At 66.7% G+C, this 16,849-nt stretch overlaps 1 protein-coding gene across 1 annotated transcript in view; it reads left to right on the top strand.

Moving 5' to 3' along the window:
- Window positions 1-16,849, top strand: part of LOC142026172 (complement C4-like) — a 34,224-nt gene that overhangs the window by 8,225 nt on the left and 9,150 nt on the right. The window contains exons 13-28 of the mRNA XM_075019017.1: window positions 1,429-1,611; window positions 2,361-2,534; window positions 3,262-3,382; window positions 3,998-4,069; window positions 5,481-5,675; window positions 6,199-6,307; window positions 6,388-6,458; window positions 7,177-7,316; window positions 8,086-8,286; window positions 9,458-9,509; window positions 9,631-9,720; window positions 11,938-12,135; window positions 12,782-12,857; window positions 13,179-13,335; window positions 14,401-14,517; window positions 15,067-15,232. Coding sequence (XP_074875118.1) covers window positions 1,429-1,611; window positions 2,361-2,534; window positions 3,262-3,382; window positions 3,998-4,069; window positions 5,481-5,675; window positions 6,199-6,307; window positions 6,388-6,458; window positions 7,177-7,316; window positions 8,086-8,286; window positions 9,458-9,509; window positions 9,631-9,720; window positions 11,938-12,135; window positions 12,782-12,857; window positions 13,179-13,335; window positions 14,401-14,517; window positions 15,067-15,232 — 2,122 coding nt within the window. The remainder of the gene's footprint in view (window positions 1-1,428; window positions 1,612-2,360; window positions 2,535-3,261; window positions 3,383-3,997; window positions 4,070-5,480; window positions 5,676-6,198; window positions 6,308-6,387; window positions 6,459-7,176; window positions 7,317-8,085; window positions 8,287-9,457; window positions 9,510-9,630; window positions 9,721-11,937; window positions 12,136-12,781; window positions 12,858-13,178; window positions 13,336-14,400; window positions 14,518-15,066; window positions 15,233-16,849) is intronic.

Raw genomic sequence — 16,849 nt, 5'->3', positions numbered from 1 at the left:
CCCGTCAGATGTCATGTGTCACCCATCATGTGTGTCACCCATCATGCCTGTCCCACATCACGTTTCACCCGTCACGCCTGTCACCATTCACGCCAGTCACACATCATGCACGTCACCCTTCACACATCACGCATGTCACACCTGTGGCCTGTCACGTCCCATCTACGCGTTGGGCATTGAGCATGTTCTGGGCCAGGTGTCGTGTGTCACATGTTGCGTGTCACATGGGCATGCCTGGTCCTGTACGCCTGGAGCGTGTTGCGTGTTGTGCATCGTGTGTTGTGTCTTTCTCATCAGGCGTGCCCGGCGCATGTCGTGTGTTGTGTCATGTGTTGCACATCTATGTCATGTTGCGTGTCTATGTCATGTGTTGCACATCTGTGTCGTGTGTTGCATGTCTGTGTCATGTCTTGTGTGTTGCGTGTTGCACATCTGCGTCGTGTTGTCTGTTGCATGTCTGTCGTGTTGCTCGTTGTGTCCATGTTGCGTGTCGTGTGTCCCTGTTGTGTTGTCATGTGTCCATGTCACATGTCATGTGTCCATGTTGCATGTCACGTGTCCATGTTGCACATCGCATGTCCATGTTGCACGTCGCGTGTCCATGTTGCACGTCGCGTGTCCATGTTGTATGTTGTGTGTCATCCATCCATGCTGTGTGTTGCACGTCCATGTTGCATGTTGTGTGCCCATGTTGCATGTCATACGTGCAAGTTGCCACGTGTCCATGTCGTGTCATGTGTCCATGTTGCATGTTGCTTGTCCATGTTGCACATTGCGTGTCCATGTTGTATGTTATGTCATCCATCCATGTTGTGTGTTGCACGTCCATGTTGCATGTCATACATGCAAGTTGCTGCGTGTCCATGTCATGTCATGTGTCCATGTTGCATGTTGCTTGTCCATGTTGCACGTTGCGTGTCCATGTTGTATGTTATGTGTCATCCATCCATGCTGTGTGTTGCACGTCCATGTTGCATGTTGTGTGCCCATGTTGCATGTCATACGTGCAAGTTGCCGCGTGTCCATGTCGTGTCATGTGTCCATGTTGCACGTTGCTTGTCCACGTTGCACGTCGCGTGTCCATGTTGTATGTTGTGTGTCATCCATCCATGCTGTGTGTTGCACGTCCATGTTGCATGTTGTGTGCCCACGTTGCATGTCATACGTGCAAGTTGCCGCGTGTCCATGTCGTGTCATGTGTCCATGTTGCATGTTGCTTGTCCACGTTGCACGTCGCGTGTCCATGTTGTATGTTGCGTGTCATCCATCCATGTTGCGTGTTGCACGTCCACGTTGCATGTTGCGTGCCCATGTCGCCTGTCCGTGTCACGTGTCGCACTGCCCATGTACGTGTCGTGTCCCGTCTACACGTCACGCGTTGCCTGTCGACCCACGAGCCGACCGCGCCCCCGTGTCCCCGTGTCCCAGGCGGTGGCGCGGGGGCGGCTGGTGGCCGCCCAGGCGGTGCGTCGGGGGACGGTGACCGAGGTGACGCTGACGGTGACGCCGGCCATGGCCCCGCGGCTCCGCCTGGTCGCCTTCTTCCAGGCCGAGGGGCGACTGGTGGCCGCCAGCTGGGCGGTGCCTGTGGTGGGCTCCTGCCACGGCCAGGTGCGGGCACTGGGAACACTGGGCGCACTGGGAGCACTGGGCACACTGGGAGCACTGGGGGCACTGGGAACACTGGGCGCACTGGGAACACTGGGCACACTGGGAACACTGGGCGCACTGGGAACACTGGGCGCACTGGGAGCACTGGGCGCACTGGGAACACTGGGGGCACTGGGAACACTGGGCGCACTGGGAGCACTGGGCGCACTGGGAACACTGGGGGCACTGGGAACACTGGGCGCACTGGGAACACTGGGCGCACTGGGAGCACTGGGCGCACTGGGAACACTGGGCGCACTGGGAACACTGGGAGCACTGGGCACACTGGGAACACTGGGCGCACTGGGAACACTGGGGGCACTGGGAACACTGGGCGCACTGGGAACACTGGGGGCACTGGGAACACTGGGCGCACTGGGAGCACTGGGCGCACTGGGCACACTGGGAGCACTGGGCACACTGGGAACACTGGGCACACTGGGAGCACTGGGCACACTGGGAACACTGGGCGCACTGGGAACACTGGGGGCACTGGGAACACTGGGCACACTGGGAGCACTGGGCGCACTGGGAACACTGGGCGCACTGGGAGCACTGGGCACACTGGGAACACTGGGCGCACTGGGAGCACTGGGCACACTGGGGGGTGCCTGTGGTGGGCTCCTGCCACGGCCAGGTGGAGGGTGGGGGGCACTGGGGGGCACTGGGGAGCACTGGGCGCCCTGGCTCACCCCAGCGGGGGGGCCCAGGTGCGGGTGGGGGTGGGGCAGCGGGGGGCCACCCTGCGCCCCCAGGCCCCCCTGACGGTGACGGTGACGGTGACGGGGCCGAGGTCGGGGGGGTCCCCGCTCACCCTGGCCCTGGGGGCCATCGACGCCGCCCTGCTGGAGCTGGAGCCGCGGCACCGCCTCACCCCCGCCAAGGTCACCCCCCAACCCTGGGACCCCCCCCCCAAAAAAACAGCACCCCAAACCCTGCGCACCCCCAAACTCCAAGGACCCCCAACGTGGCACCCCACAAACCCCGGGGCCCCCCAAATCTTGGGGACCCCCCAACATGGCACCCCCCAAACCCTGGGGACCCCCAAACCTTGGGGACCCCCCCACCATGGCACCCCCAGACCCCAGGGACCCCCCAACATGGCACCCCCAAACCCTGGGGACCCCCCCAACATGGCACCCTACAGACCCTGGGGACCCCCAAACCTTGGGGACTCCCAAACTCCAGGATCCCCAAATCCTGGCTTTCCTTAACCCCGGGACCCCCCAAGCCTGGGAACCCCCAAAACTGGCCCCCCCCCCAACCCTGGAACCCCCCCACCCCAGCACCCCAAAACCCTGGGGACCCTCAATCCCCCCCCAACCCTGTGACCCCCAGACCTCGAGCACTCAACTTTGGGAACCCCCAGCACCCAAAAACCCTGGGGACCCTGAAACCCTTGGGGATCCCCTCCCCGGGGGGGGGGACACCCCAAAGTCCCTGTGTTCCCCCCCATCCCCTGGCCCCCCCCAAAATCCCTAAGCCCCCCCAAACCAGTAACCCCCCCTCCAAGACCCACTGGGAATCCCCTTGGGACTCACTCCCCACCTCTGGGGACACCTTGGGGACACCTTGGGGACAGGGGGGGTGACCTGACTCCCCCCCCCCAAGGTGGAGGCGGTTTTGGGGAGCAGCGATTTGGGGTGCGGCCCCGGGGGGGGCCCCAACACCGAGGGGATCTTCAGGGCAGCCGGGCTGGTGCTGGGGGGGCCCGACCCCCCTCCGGGGGCACGTGAGTGGGGACATGGGGACGTGGGGGGACATGGGGACATGGGGGGACATGAGGGACATCGGGGGACATGGGGACGGGGGGGACATGGGGGGACATGGGGACGGGGGGGACATGAGGGACATGGGGGGACATGGGGACGGGGGGGACATGGGGACAGGGGGGACATGGGGACATGGGGACGGGGGGGACATGAGGGACATGGGGGGACATGGGGACGGGGGGGACATGGGGACAGGGGGGACATGGGGACATGGGGGGACATGAGGGACATCGGGGGACAGGGGGGACATGGGGGGACATGAGGGACATCGGGGGACAGGGGGGACATGAGGGACATGGGGGGACATGGGGACGGGGGGGACATGGGGACATGGGGGGACATGAGGGACATCGGGGGACATGGGGACAGGGGGGACATGGGGGGACATGGGGACGTGGGGGGACATGAGGGACATCGGGGGACATGGGGGACAAGGGGGGATGTGGGGGGGACATGGAGGTACAAGGGGGGACTTTGGGGACAAGGGGGGACATGGGGAGACGAGGGGACATGGGGGGACACGGAGACCTGGGGGACGTTGGGTGGCCCTGTGACGTGGGTGGCCCTGTCCCCAGCCCCCGGGTGTCCCCCCGCTCCCCCCCGCCCCCGGCGCTCCCTGAGGCTGCAGGAGCTGCTGGAGGAGAAGGGTGAGTGTCCCATGTCCCCTGTCCCATGTCCCCTGTCCCATGTCCCCTGGTCCCATGTCATCTGTCCCATGTCCCCTGTCCCATGTCGTCGTCCCCCCCCCCAGCCCCTCGCCCCCTCCCCTCCGCGGTGGCCCTCAGCAGTCGGTGTCCTTCTCCCCCTGTCCCCCCCTCACTACCATGGGCCACAGTGTCACCCGTGTCCCTGCATGTCCCCACGCTGTCACCCATGTCCCCATGTGTGTCCCTAAGCCACGTGCACTGTGTCACCCACATCCCCACGCTGTCACACATGTCCCTATCTGCAACCCTGAGCCGCACGCGTGGCGTCACCCATGTCCCCATAGTGCCACCCCCATCCCCATGATGTCACCCATGTCCCCATCCATGTCCCTGCATGTCCCCACGCTGTCACCCATGTCCCCATGTGTGTCCCTAAGCCGCGTGCACTGTGTCCCCATGTCCCCCCATGGTATCACTCGTTTCCACCCGTGTCCCTAAGCCACGTGCACTGTCACCCATGTGTCCCCACGCTGTCACCCATGTCCCTATCCAAATCCCTGAGCCACACGCGTGGCGTCACCCACGTCCCCATAGTGCCACCCCCATCCCCATGATGTCACCCCTGTCCCCATCCATGTCCCTCAGCCCACTGCCTGCTGTCACCCGTGTCCCTGCATGTCCCCACGCCGTCACCCATGTCCCCATGTGTGTCCCTGAGCCACACGTGTGGTGCCACCCCCATGCCCATGGTGTCACCCGTGTCCCCATCCATGTCCTTCAGCCCTGTGCCTGATGTCACCCATGTCCCCATGTGTGTCCCTAAGCCACGTGCACTGTGTCCCCGTGTCCCCATGTGTCCCCATGGTATCACTCGTGTCTCCATCCGTGTCCCTAAGCCACGTGCAATGCGTCACCCATGTCCCCATGTGTCCCCATGGTATCACTCGTGTCTCCATCCGTGTCCCTAAGCCACGTGCACTGTGTCCCCGTGTCCCCATGTGTCCCCATGGTATCACTCGTGTCTCCATCCGTGTCCCTAAGCCACGTGCACTGTGTCCCCGTGTCCCCATGTGTCCCCATGGTATCACTCGTGTCTCCATCCGTGTCCCTAAGCCATGTGCAATGCGTCACCCATGTCCCCCTGTGTGTCCCCAAGCCACGTGCACTGTGTCCCCATGTCCCCCCATGGTATCACTCGTTTCCACCCGTGTCCCTAAGCCACGTGCGCTGTGTCCCACGCGTCCCCACTCTGTCACCCATGTCCCCACCCCTCAGCCACGCGCGTGGCGTCACCCACGTCCCCATAGTGCCACCCCCACCCCCATGACATCACCCGTGTCCCCATCCCCGTCCCTCAACCACGCGCGCCGTCTCCCCCGCCGCGTGTCCCCGTGTCCCCCCCCGTCCCCAGGCGCCCACCAAGAGGGTGACGAGGTGACCCGGCGCTGCTGCCGGGACGGGGCGATGACACTGCCGCTGCGGGTGACGTGTGCCCAACGAGGCCGGAGGGTCCCCGAGGCCGGGGGGTGTCGCCGGGCCTTCCTGCGCTGCTGCCATCGCGCCCGCGCCCTGCGTCCCCGGGGGGGACCCCGCGGGCTGGCACGAGGTGGGGGGGCCCGGGGGGGAGGGGGTGGTGGCGGGTGGGGTCATGGGTGGGGGATCATGGTGGGGCTGGGGGTGCGGTCACGGTTGGGGGACATGGGAGGGCATGGGTACGTGGGTGGGGGGGGGGTCATGGGTGGGGGCAGGGGGGGTCATGAGTGGGGGCATGGGTGGGGGAGCTGGGGGGGGCATGGGGTGGGGGCATGGGTGGTGGTGTGGGGTCATGGATGGGGGCATGGGGGGTCATGGGTGGGGGTCATGGGTGGGGTGGGGTGGGATCATGAGTGGGGGCATGGGTGGGGGGGCATGGGTGGGGGAGCTGGGTGGGGGGGCATGGGGTGGGGGCATGGGTGGGGGGGTCATGAGTGGGAGTCATGGGTGGGGGACATGGGTGGGGGGGGCTGGGTCAATGGGAGGGGCTGGGGCCATGGGGGGAGGGGGTGCTGGATGCCTGAGTGCCGGGGGGGGGGGGGGCGGGGGGAACCCCCAGATGCCTGGGCCGCCCCCCCCACCCCCTCCCCCCCCAGTTTTCTTCCAGGAGATGGAAGAGGAGTGGGGGGACGGGGACGTCCCCTCCCGCAGCTTCTTCCCCGAGAGCTGGCTCTGGCGCAGCGTCCCCACCAATGGCTCCGCCAGGTGACACCCGCCCCGGCCACCCCCTGTCACCCCGTCCTCCCCCCCCGCGTGTCCCCATGTCACCCCCCTCCTGTCCCCAGGGTCCCAGTGCTGCTCCCCGACTCCATCACCACCTGGGAGATTCAGGCCGTCGCCGTCATCCCCGGCCACGGTGAGTGTCACCTTGGTGTCCTCATGGTGTCACCTCGGTGTCCCCATCCTCCCCGGCATGTCCCGTCCCCCCCCCCCCCATCCGTTACCCCACAGTGACGTGGCCACCCTGTGTCCCACACATCCCTTGAGGTGTCCCCACGCAACGGTGACCCCATGGTGATGCCACCATCCCATGGCACCCACAGTGTCCCCAAGGGGCAGTGTCCCCATGTCCCCAGGTGGCCCCGTGTCCCCATGTTCCCCATGTCCGCCATGTGTCCCCATGTTGCCCCACGTCTCCTCATGTTCCCCTGTGTTCCCAGGTGTCCCCATGTCCCCCCTGTCCACCAGGTGTCCCCACGTGGCCCCATGTCCCCCATGCACCCATGTCGCCCCATGTCCCCACATGTCTCCATGTCCTCAGGTGTCCCCATGTCCCCCATGTCCGCCATGTGTCCCCAGGTGTCCCCCATGTTCCCCCACGTCTGCCCATGTCCCCATGTGTCCCTAGGTGTCCCCATGTCCCCCATGCCCCCATACGTCCCCCATGTCCCCCCATGTCCCCATGTGTCCCTATGTCCCCATGTCCCCCCATGTCCCCCATGTCCCCCGATGTCCCCCAATGTCCCCATATCCCCATGCGCCCATGTCCCCCCCTTGTCCCCCGTGTGTCCCCTCGCCCCCCATATCCTCGTGTGTCCCCATGTCCCCGCCCCACGGTGACGCGGCGCTGGCAGGGCTGTGCGTGGCGGTCCCCCAGTGGGTGACGGTGACCCAGGAGGTCTATGTGGGGCTGCAGCTGCCCCCCAGCATCCGCCCCCACGAGCAGCTGCAGCTCCTGCCCCACGTCCACAACAGGCTGCCCCGCAGCATCAACGTGAGTCCCCAACCCCCCAGATACCCCTCCCGCCCCATAGATGGCCCCTGCCCCATAGATCCCTCTGTGCCCCACAGATTCCTCTCTATGCCTCAGAGATACCCCTGCTGCCCCATAGAAGCCCCCCCTTCTAGCCCATAGATGCCCCTCTGTATATAGACGCCTCTCTGCCCCATAGGTGGACTTCGGGCCCATACATACCCCCCTGCCCCATAGACACCCCCTTCTGGCCCATAGCTGCCCCTCTGCCCCATAGATACACCCCATCCTCCCATAGAAACCCCTCTGTGCCCCATAGATACTCCTCCGTGCCCCATAGATAACCCCTGCCCTATAGCCACCCCACCCCTCAGCCACTCCCGCCCCATAGCTGGCCCCGTGCCCCACAGATATCCCTCTCTTCCCCATTTTTAACTCTTCTGCCCCGTAGATCCCCCCCACTTCCCCATATCTACCCCCCTGTGCCCCATAAATCCCCCTGCCCTATAGCTCCCCCCACCTCATTGCCACCCCCTGCCCCATAGCTGCCCCCTGTGCCCACAGATCCCCCTCTCCATCCCATTGCTGCCCCTTCTGCCCCATAGATCCCCCTTCTTCCCCGTATCTCCCCCCCCGTGCCCCACATCTACCCCCCCAGGGCCTCATAGCCACCCCCTGCACCCTAGCCCTCCCTGCCCCATAGCCACCCCCCTGTGCCCCATATCCCCCCCCCCACCTCCCCACCCGGGTGACGCTGGCGGTGGCACGGGTGACGCTGGCGGTGACACAGGTGACGGTGACGCTGGCGGTGGCGGAGGGCATCTGCGCGGCGCTGGACGGGGGCTCCCAGCGCCTGGCGTTGCCCCCCGGGGGGGCGGTGGCCGTGCCCCTCACCCTGGTGGCCCTGCGCCCTGGGGACGTCCCCATCACCATCACCGCCCGCGGGCCCTGGGGGCTGGGTGACAGCCTCACCCGTGTCCTCCACATCGAGGTGAGACCCCCCACCACCACCACCCCTGGGTGCCACTGGACGCCTGGGTGCCCCCCCCTGCACCCCTGGGTCCCCCCCCACTTTCCTGGGTCCCCTCCTGGACACCTGGGTCCCCTTCTGGATCCCCAAATGCCTGGGTCCCCTTCCTGCCCCCCTGGGTGCCCCCCCCTGCACCCCTGGGTCCCCCCCCAATTTCCTGGGTCCCCTTCTGGGTCCCCAAATGCCTGGGTCCCCTCCCTGCACCCATGGGTGCCCCCAGACACCTGGGTCCCCTCCCTACACCCTTGGTGCCCCTGATCGCCTGGGTCCCCTTCCTGCCCCCCTGGGTGCCCCCCCTGCACCCCTGGGTCCCCCCCCACTTTCCTGGGTCCCCTCCTGGACACCTGGGTCCCCTTCTGGGTCCCCAAATGCCTGGGTCCCCTCCCTGCACCCATGGGTGCCCCCAGACACCTGGGTCCCCTCCCTACACCCTTGGTGCCCCTGGACGCCTGGGTGCCCTTCCTGCCCCCCTGGGTGACCCCCCCTGCACCCCTGGGTCCCCCCCACTTTCCTGGGTCCCCTTCTGGGTCCCCAAATGCCTGGGTCCCCTCCCTGCACCCATGGGTGCCCCCAGACACCTGGGTCCCCTCCCTACACCCTTGGTGCCCCTGATCGCCTGGGTCCCCTTCCTGCCCCCCTGGGTGCCCCCCCTGCACCCCTGGGTCCCCCCCCACTTTCCTGGGTCCCCTCCTGGACACCTGGGTCCCCTTCTGGGTCCCCAAATGCCTGGGTCCCCTCCCTGCACCCATGGGTGCCCCCAGACACCTGGGTCCCCTCCCTACACCCTTGGTGCCCCTGGACACCTGGATCCCCTTCCTGCCCCCCTGGGTGACCCCCCCTGCACCCCTGGGTCCCCCCCCAATTTCCTGGGTCCCCTTCTGGGTCCCCAAATGCCTGGGTCCCCTCCCTGCACCCATGGGTGCCCCCAGACACCTGGGTCCCCTCCCTACACCCTTGGTGCCCCTGGACGCCTGGGTGCCCTTCCTGCCCCCCTGGGTGACCCCCCCTGCACCCCTGGGTCCCCCCCCAATTTCCTGGGTCCCCTTCTGGGTCCCTGGACACCTGGGTCCCCTCCTTGCACCCATGGGTGCCCCCAGACTCCTTGGGTCCCCGCTGACGCCCCTTCCCACAGCCCGAGGGGGAGCTGCACCTGGAGGAGACCAGCTACGTCCTGGACACCGATGGTGGGTCTGGGGGGGGACACCCGGGTGTCCCGGAGGGGACCCACGTGTCTGGGGGGGGGGACACCCATGTGTCCCGGAGGGGACCCAGGTGTCCGGACCCGCTGACACCCCGTCCCCGCAGGCGAGGGGGGCCGCACCCTGGAGATTCCTGGGGACATCCCAGCTGGGATCGTCCCCGATGGGGAATTCAGCATCAGCATCCGTGTCACCGGTGGGTGGGGACATGTGGACGTGGGGATGTGGTGGGGACATGGGCATGGGGACACGGGGATGGGGCATGGTGGGACAGGGGGGTGATTTTTGGGGGCGTGGGGATGGGGACATGGTAGGGACATGGAGACGTGGTGGGGACATGAGGATGGTCAACGGGGACATGGGGAGGTGACGTGGTGGGGACATGGGCATGGGGACACGGAGATGTGGTGGAGACACAGGGATGTGGTGGGGGCATGAGGATGGGCAACAGGACGTGGGGAGGTGGCGTGGTGGGGACGTGGTGGGGACACAGGGACATGGTGGGGGCATGAGGATGGGCAACGGGGACATGGGGAGGTGACATGGGGAGGATATCGGCATGGGGACATGGTGGAGACACGGGGCTGGGGACATGGAGGGGACATGGTGGGACGTGGGGATGAGTGCTGGGGACGTGGCGATGGGGACGCAGAGGTGGGGACGTGGTGGGGACATGAGGATGGGCATTGGGGACGTGAGGTGACAGGATGAGGGCATGGGGATATGGTGGGGACGTGGGGATGGATGGGGACATGGGGATGGGGACACAGGGCTGGGGACATCATGGGGACATGGGGATGGGGACATGGGGATGGGGGACGTGGGGATGGATGGGGACATGGGGATGGGGACACAGGGCTGGGGACATCATGGGGACATGGGGATGGGGACATGGTGGGGACATGGGGCCGGGGACATGGTGGACAGGGGAATGAGTGCTGGGGACATGGGGATGGGGACAGAGGGGTGGGGACACAGTGGGGGCATGGGGATGATGTGGACATGGAGGTGGGGACTTGGGGGGTGGACATAGGGGTGGGTGGTGGGGACATGAGGGGACATGGGCACATGGTGGTGGGGTCAGGGGGACACGGGGAGAGGGCGGTGGGGACATGTGGTGTCTAGCACTGACTGTGTCCCTGTCCCTGTGTGTCCCCTGTCCATGTGTGTCCCCCCGTCCCTGTGTGTCCCCCCACCTGTGTCCCCCCACCTGTCCCTGGGCATGCCCCCCATGGGTGTCCCTGTCCCCCTGCACGTCCGCGTGCCTCCATGTGTGTCCCCGTATCCCACCATATGTGTCCCCACGTGTGTCCTCACATGTCCCCATGCCCGTCCCCATGGATGTCCCCATATGTGTCACCACGCCTGTCCCCATGCACGTCCCTGTGTGTCCCCACATGTCCTCACATGTGTCCACGTGCCCATCCCCACGCCCCACACGTGTCCCTATTGTCCCTGTGCCTGTCCCCACGTCCCCATACGTGTCACCACGTCCATCCCCATGCACGTCCCCGTGTGTTCCCACGTGTGTCCTCACGCCTGTCCCCACACCCCACGTGTGTCCCCACATGTGTCCCTATGGACGTCCCCATATGCGTCACCACGCCTGTCCCCATGCACGTCCCTGTGTTTCCCCACGTCTCACATGTGCCCACGTGCCTGTCCCCACGCCCCACGTGTGTCCCCCCGTGTGTGTCCCTATTGTCCCCGTGCCTGTCCCCACGTCCCCAAATGTGTCACCACGCCTGTCCTCATGCACGTCCTCGTGTGTCCCCATGCCCTGTGTCCCCATGCTCCACGTGTGTCCCCATGGATGTCCCTGTTGCCCCCACCCCTGTCCCCACTCCCCACGTGTGTCCCCACATGTGTCCCTATGGACGTCCCCATACGTGTCACCACGTCCATCCCCATGCACGTCCCCATGTGTTCCCACGTGTGTCCTCACGCCTGTCCCCACACCCCACGTGTGTCCCCACATGTGTCCCTATGGACGTCCCCATACGTGTCACCACGTCCATCCCCATGCACGTCCCCATGTGTTCCCACGTGTGTCCTCACGCCTGTCCCCACACCCCACGTGTGTCCCCACATGTGTCCCTATGGACGTCCCCATACGTGTCACCACGTCCATCCCCATGCACGTCCCCGTGTGTTCCCACGTGCGTCCTCACGCCTGTCCCCACACCCCACGTGTGTCCCCACATGTGTCCCTATGGACGTCCCCATATGTGTCACCACGTCCGTCCCCACGCATGTCCCCGTGTGGCCCCACGTGTGGCCCCGTGCCTGTCCCCATGCCCCACATGTGTCCCCACGTGTGTCCCCATTGTCCCCGTGCCTGTCCCCACTTGTCCCCCTCCGGGTCTGTCCCCCCTCCCGTGTGTCCCCCCCCCCCCCGCCCCGGTCCCCACAGGCCGAGTGGGGGGCTGGACGGTGCGGGGGGCACTGGGGCTGGGGGGGACACTGCTGCGGTCCCCGCGGGGGTGCGGGGAGCAGGCGCTGATGGCCCTGGCCCCCCGCGCCGCCGCCCTGCGCTACCTGGACCACAGCGGGGGCTGGGGGGGGCTGCCCCCCGACTCCCGCTCCCGCGGCCTGCGCGGCCTCCGGACGGGTACGGGGGGGCTGTGGGGTGGGGGTGGGGGGGCTATGGGGTAGGGGGGGGATGGGGGGGGGTATGGGATGGGGGGGTTATGGAGTAGAGGGGCTATGGGGTGTGGGGGGCTGTTGGGTGAGGGGGCTATGGGGGCTGTGCGATGGGGCGCTATGGGGTACGGGGGGGCTGTGGGAGGGTATGGGGGGCTATGGCCTGGGGGGGCTCTGAGATGTGGGGAGGCTATGGGGTGGGGGGGCTATGGGGTAGGGGGGGGCTGTGGGATGGGGGGCTATGGGGTATGGGGGGGTATGGGGGAGCTATGGGGTATTGAGGGGGCTGTGGGGGGTTGTGGGGGCTCTGGGTTGGGGGGCTGTGAGGTATGGGGGGGCTATGGGGTGAATGGGGGGCTATGGGGTATGGGTGGGTGACGGGCTATGGGGGAGCTATGGGGGGTATGGGGGGGCTATGGGGGAGGGGGGGCTGGGGGGGCTATGGGGGAGGGGGGCAGGGGGGCCATGGGGGCAATGGGAAATGAGGGGCTATGGGGGTTGGGGGGGGCAAGGTTTTGGGGGGAGGTGGGGCTCTGTGTGGGGCTACGGGGGTTCAGGCCCCGCCCAGGGCGGCGCTGGCACCTCTGTCCCCACCGTCCCCCGCGTCCCTGCAGGCTTCGAGCGGGTGCAGAGCTTCCGCAAGGGCGACGGCTCCTACAGCGCCTGGCAGCACCGGCGGAGCAGCACCTGGTGAGGGGACGGGGGGGGACATGGGGGACGGGGGGGGACATGGGGACATTGGGGGACATGGGGAGGATAGGGGACATGGGGACATGGGGGATGCGGGGGGACACGGGGGGACACAGGGCACATGGGGACGTGGGGACGTGGGGGGACGTGGGGACATTGGGGGACATGAGGGGACCCAGGGGCATGGGACACGGGATATTGCGGACATGGAAGACATGGGGGGACGTGGAGGGACATGAGGACATCAGAGGGACACGAGGACACGAGGTGATGGGGGACACGGGGCCCTGGGGACACGGTGACAGCGGGGTGTCCCCTCAGGCTGACGGCGCTGGTGCTGCGGGTGCTGGCGCTGGCCCGTCCCTACCTGCCGGTGGCCGCGGGTGGCCCCGGGGCGTCCCTGCGGTGGCTGCTGGGACAGCAGCGTCCTGACGGCGCCTTCAGCGAGATGGAGCCCGTCCTGCACCGGGAGATGCAGGTGGGGACACGGGGACTGGCCGCCTCCAGGGTCACCACCATGGTCACCTCCATGGCCACCTCCAGGGTCACCTCCAGGGCCACCTCCAGGGTCACTGCTATGGTCACCTCCAGGGTCACCTCCAGGGCCACCACCATGGTCACCTCCATGGCCACCTCCAGGGCCACCTCCAGGGTCACCTCCAGGGTCACCTCCAGGGCCACCTCCAGGGCCACCTCTAGGGCCACCACCATGGTCACCTCCATGGCCACCTCCAGGGTCACCTCCAGGGCCACCTCCAGGGTCACCTCTAGGGCCACCACCATGGTCACCTCCATGGCCACCTCCAGGGTCACCTCCAGGGCCACCTCCAGGGCCACCACCATGGTCACCTCCATGGCCACCTCCAGGGTCACCGCTATGGTCACCTCCAGGGTCACCACCATGGCCACCTCCATGGCCACCTCCAGGGTCACCTCCAGGGCCACCTCCAGGGTCACCTCTAGGGCCACCACCATGGTCACCTCCATGGCCACCTCCAGGGTCACCTCCAGGGCCACCTCCAGGGTTACTGCTATGGTCACCTCCAGGGTCACCTCCATGGCCACCTTCAGGGCCACCTCCAGGGTCATCTCCTTGTGCCACCTCCCTGTGTCACCTCCCCAGGCCACGTCCTTGTGTCACGTCCTCAAGCCACCTCCAGGGTCACCCTCTTGGGTCATCTTCCTGGGCCACTTCCTTGGGTCACCTGCCCATGTCACCTCCCTGTCCTACATCACTGTGCAATGTCCCCAAGCCACCTCCCCATGCCACCTCCCAATGTTACGTCCCCATGCAACGTCCCCAAGCCACGTCCCTGTGCAATGTCCCCATGCAATGGCCCTGGGCCACCTTCTCATGCCACCTCCCCAGGCCACCTCCCTGTGCAACGTCCCCGTGCAACATCCCTGTGACCTGTTCCCATGCAACGTCCCCATGCAGTGTCCTGGTGCCACCTCCCTGCGTCACGTCCCTGTGCAATGTCCCCTCTGAAACCCCCGCTGGGAGACCCTGTGTCACCACTCGTGTCACCCCCTTTGTCCCCAGGGCAGCGTGGCAGACCCAGGGCCCGAGGCCACCGTGTCCCTGACGGCCTTCGTGGTGGTGGCCCTGCAGGGGGCACGCGTCCTCCTGCCACCAGACAGCCCCGACCACCCCCGCCTGGTGCGTCCCTGCATCCCCACGTGTCCCCTCCCCGTGTCACCTCCATGTCCCCACATCCCTGCCCCACGTCCCCTCCCTGTGTTCCTTCCCCATCCCCTTGTCCCCTCTCTATGTCCTCAGTGTCCCTTGTTCCCTCCTGGTTTGTCCCCATGTCCCCTATGTGTCCCCCATGTCCCACCATGTCCCACCATGTCCCACCATGTCCCATGTCCCCTGTCTCCTGTCCCCACGTCCCCCCATGTCCCCAGTCCCCATGTGCCCCCATGTCCCCTTCCCCATGTCCCCTGTCCCCATGTCCCCCCATGTCCCTGTCTCCTGTCCCCACGTCCCCCCATGTCCCAATGTCCCCCCATGTCCCCTTTCCCCATGTCCCCATGTCCCCCCATGTCCCATGTCCCCACGTCCCCCCATGTCCCCTGTCGCCATGTCCCCAGTCCCCACGTCCCCCCATGTCCCCTTCCCCATGTCCCCTGTCCCCATGTCCCCTCGTGTCCCATGTCCCCACGTCCCCCCATGTCCCCTGTCCCCCCCCGTCTCCCTCCGCCGCAGGACGAGGCTCTGTCACAAGCCGCCACCTTCCTGCGTGGCCACGTGGGGACCTTGGGGACATTCGGGACGGCCATCACCACCTACGCGCTGGCGCTGGGGGACACCGACCCCCCCGGCCCCTCCCCCACCCTGGAGCGCCTGCGCCGCCTGGCCCGACCCGCCCAGGGTGAGCCCCGGGTGCCAGGGACCCCCCCGGGGACATCTTGGGGACACCTGGACGCCTGGGTCCCTCCTGGGGTCACTTAGATGCTGGGGACACCCTGGGGGCACCCTGGGGGCACCCAGATGCGGGGGTCCCTGGGTGGGGGTCATGGCTCCCAGATTCTGGGGTCCCTCTTGGGGTCACCCAGATTTGGGGTCCCTGAGGGTGGGTGTCTCCCAAACACCTGGGTCCCCGGGTGGGGGTCTTGGCTCCCGGCCACATGGGTCCCTCTTGGGGTCACCCAGCTTTGGGGTCCCTGAGGGTGGGTGTCTCCCAAACACCTGGGTCCCCCCCAAACACCTGGGTCCCCGGGTGGGCGTCAATGACACCCGGACACCTGGGTCCCTGGGTGGGGGTCTTGGCTTCCAGGCACATGGGTCCCTCTTGGGGTCACCCAGATTTGGGGTCCCTGAGGGTGGGTGTCTCCCAAACACCTGGTCCCCGGGTGGGGGTCTTGACTCCTGGCCACACGGGTCCCTCTTGGGGTCACCTAGACCTTAGGGTGCCTGAGGGTGGGTGTCTCCCAAACACCTGGGTCCCCGGGTGGGGGTCTTGGCTTCCAGGCACATGGGTCCCTCTTGGGGTCACCCAGATTTGGGGTCCCTGAGGGTGGGTGTCTCCCAAACACCTGGTTCCCCCCTAAACACCTGGGTCCCTGGGTGGGCGTCAATGACACCCGGACACCTGGGTCCCTGGGTGGGGGTCTTGGCTCCTGGCCACATGGGTCCCTCTTGGGGTCACCTAGACCTTAGGGTGCCTGAGGGTGGGTGTCTCCCAAACACCTGGGTCCCCGGGTGGGGGTCTTGGCTCCCGGCCACATGGGTCCCTCTTGGGGTCACCCAGATTTGGGGTCCCTGAGGGTGGGTGTCTCCCAAACACCTGGGTCCCCCCCAAACACCTGGGTCCCCGGGTGGGCGTCAATGACACCCGGACACCTGGGTCCCTGGGTGGGGGTCTTGGCTCCCAGCCACATGGGTCCCTCTTGGGGTCACCCAGATTTGGGGTCCCTGAGGGTGGGTGTCTCCCAAACACCTGGTCCCCGGGTGGGGGTCTTGGCTCCTGGCCACATGGGTCCCTCTTGGGGTCACCTAGACCTTAGGGTGCCTGAGGGTGGGTGTCTCCCAAACACCTGGGTCCCCGGGTGGGGGTCTTGGCTCCCGGCCACATGGGTCCCTCTTGGGGTCACCCAGATTTGGGGTCCCTGAGGGTGGGTGTCTCCCAAACACCTGGGTCCCCCCCAAACACCTGGGTCCCCGGGTGGGCGTCAATGACACCCGGACACCTGGGTCCCTGGGTGGGGGTCTTGGCTTCCAGGCACATGGATCCCTCTTGGGGTCACCCAGATTTGGGGTCCCTGAGGGTGGGTGTCTCCCAAACACCTGGGTCCCCCCCAAACACCTGGGTCCCCGGGTGGGCGTTAATGACACCCGGACACCTGGGTCCCTGGGTGGGGGTCTTGGCTTCCAGGCACATGGGTCCCTCTTGGGGTCACCCAGATTTGGGGTCCCTGAGGGTGGGTGTCTCCCAAAAACCTGGGTCCCCCCCAAACACCTGGGTCCCCGGGTGGGCGTCAATGACACC

Source organism: Buteo buteo, chromosome 32, assembly GCF_964188355.1.
Source record: "Buteo buteo chromosome 32, bButBut1.hap1.1, whole genome shotgun sequence".
Classification (NCBI taxonomy): domain Eukaryota; kingdom Metazoa; phylum Chordata; class Aves; order Accipitriformes; family Accipitridae; genus Buteo; species Buteo buteo.
Note: the sequence above shows the minus strand (reverse complement) of the source record. Positions and strands in the feature narration are given on the sequence as shown.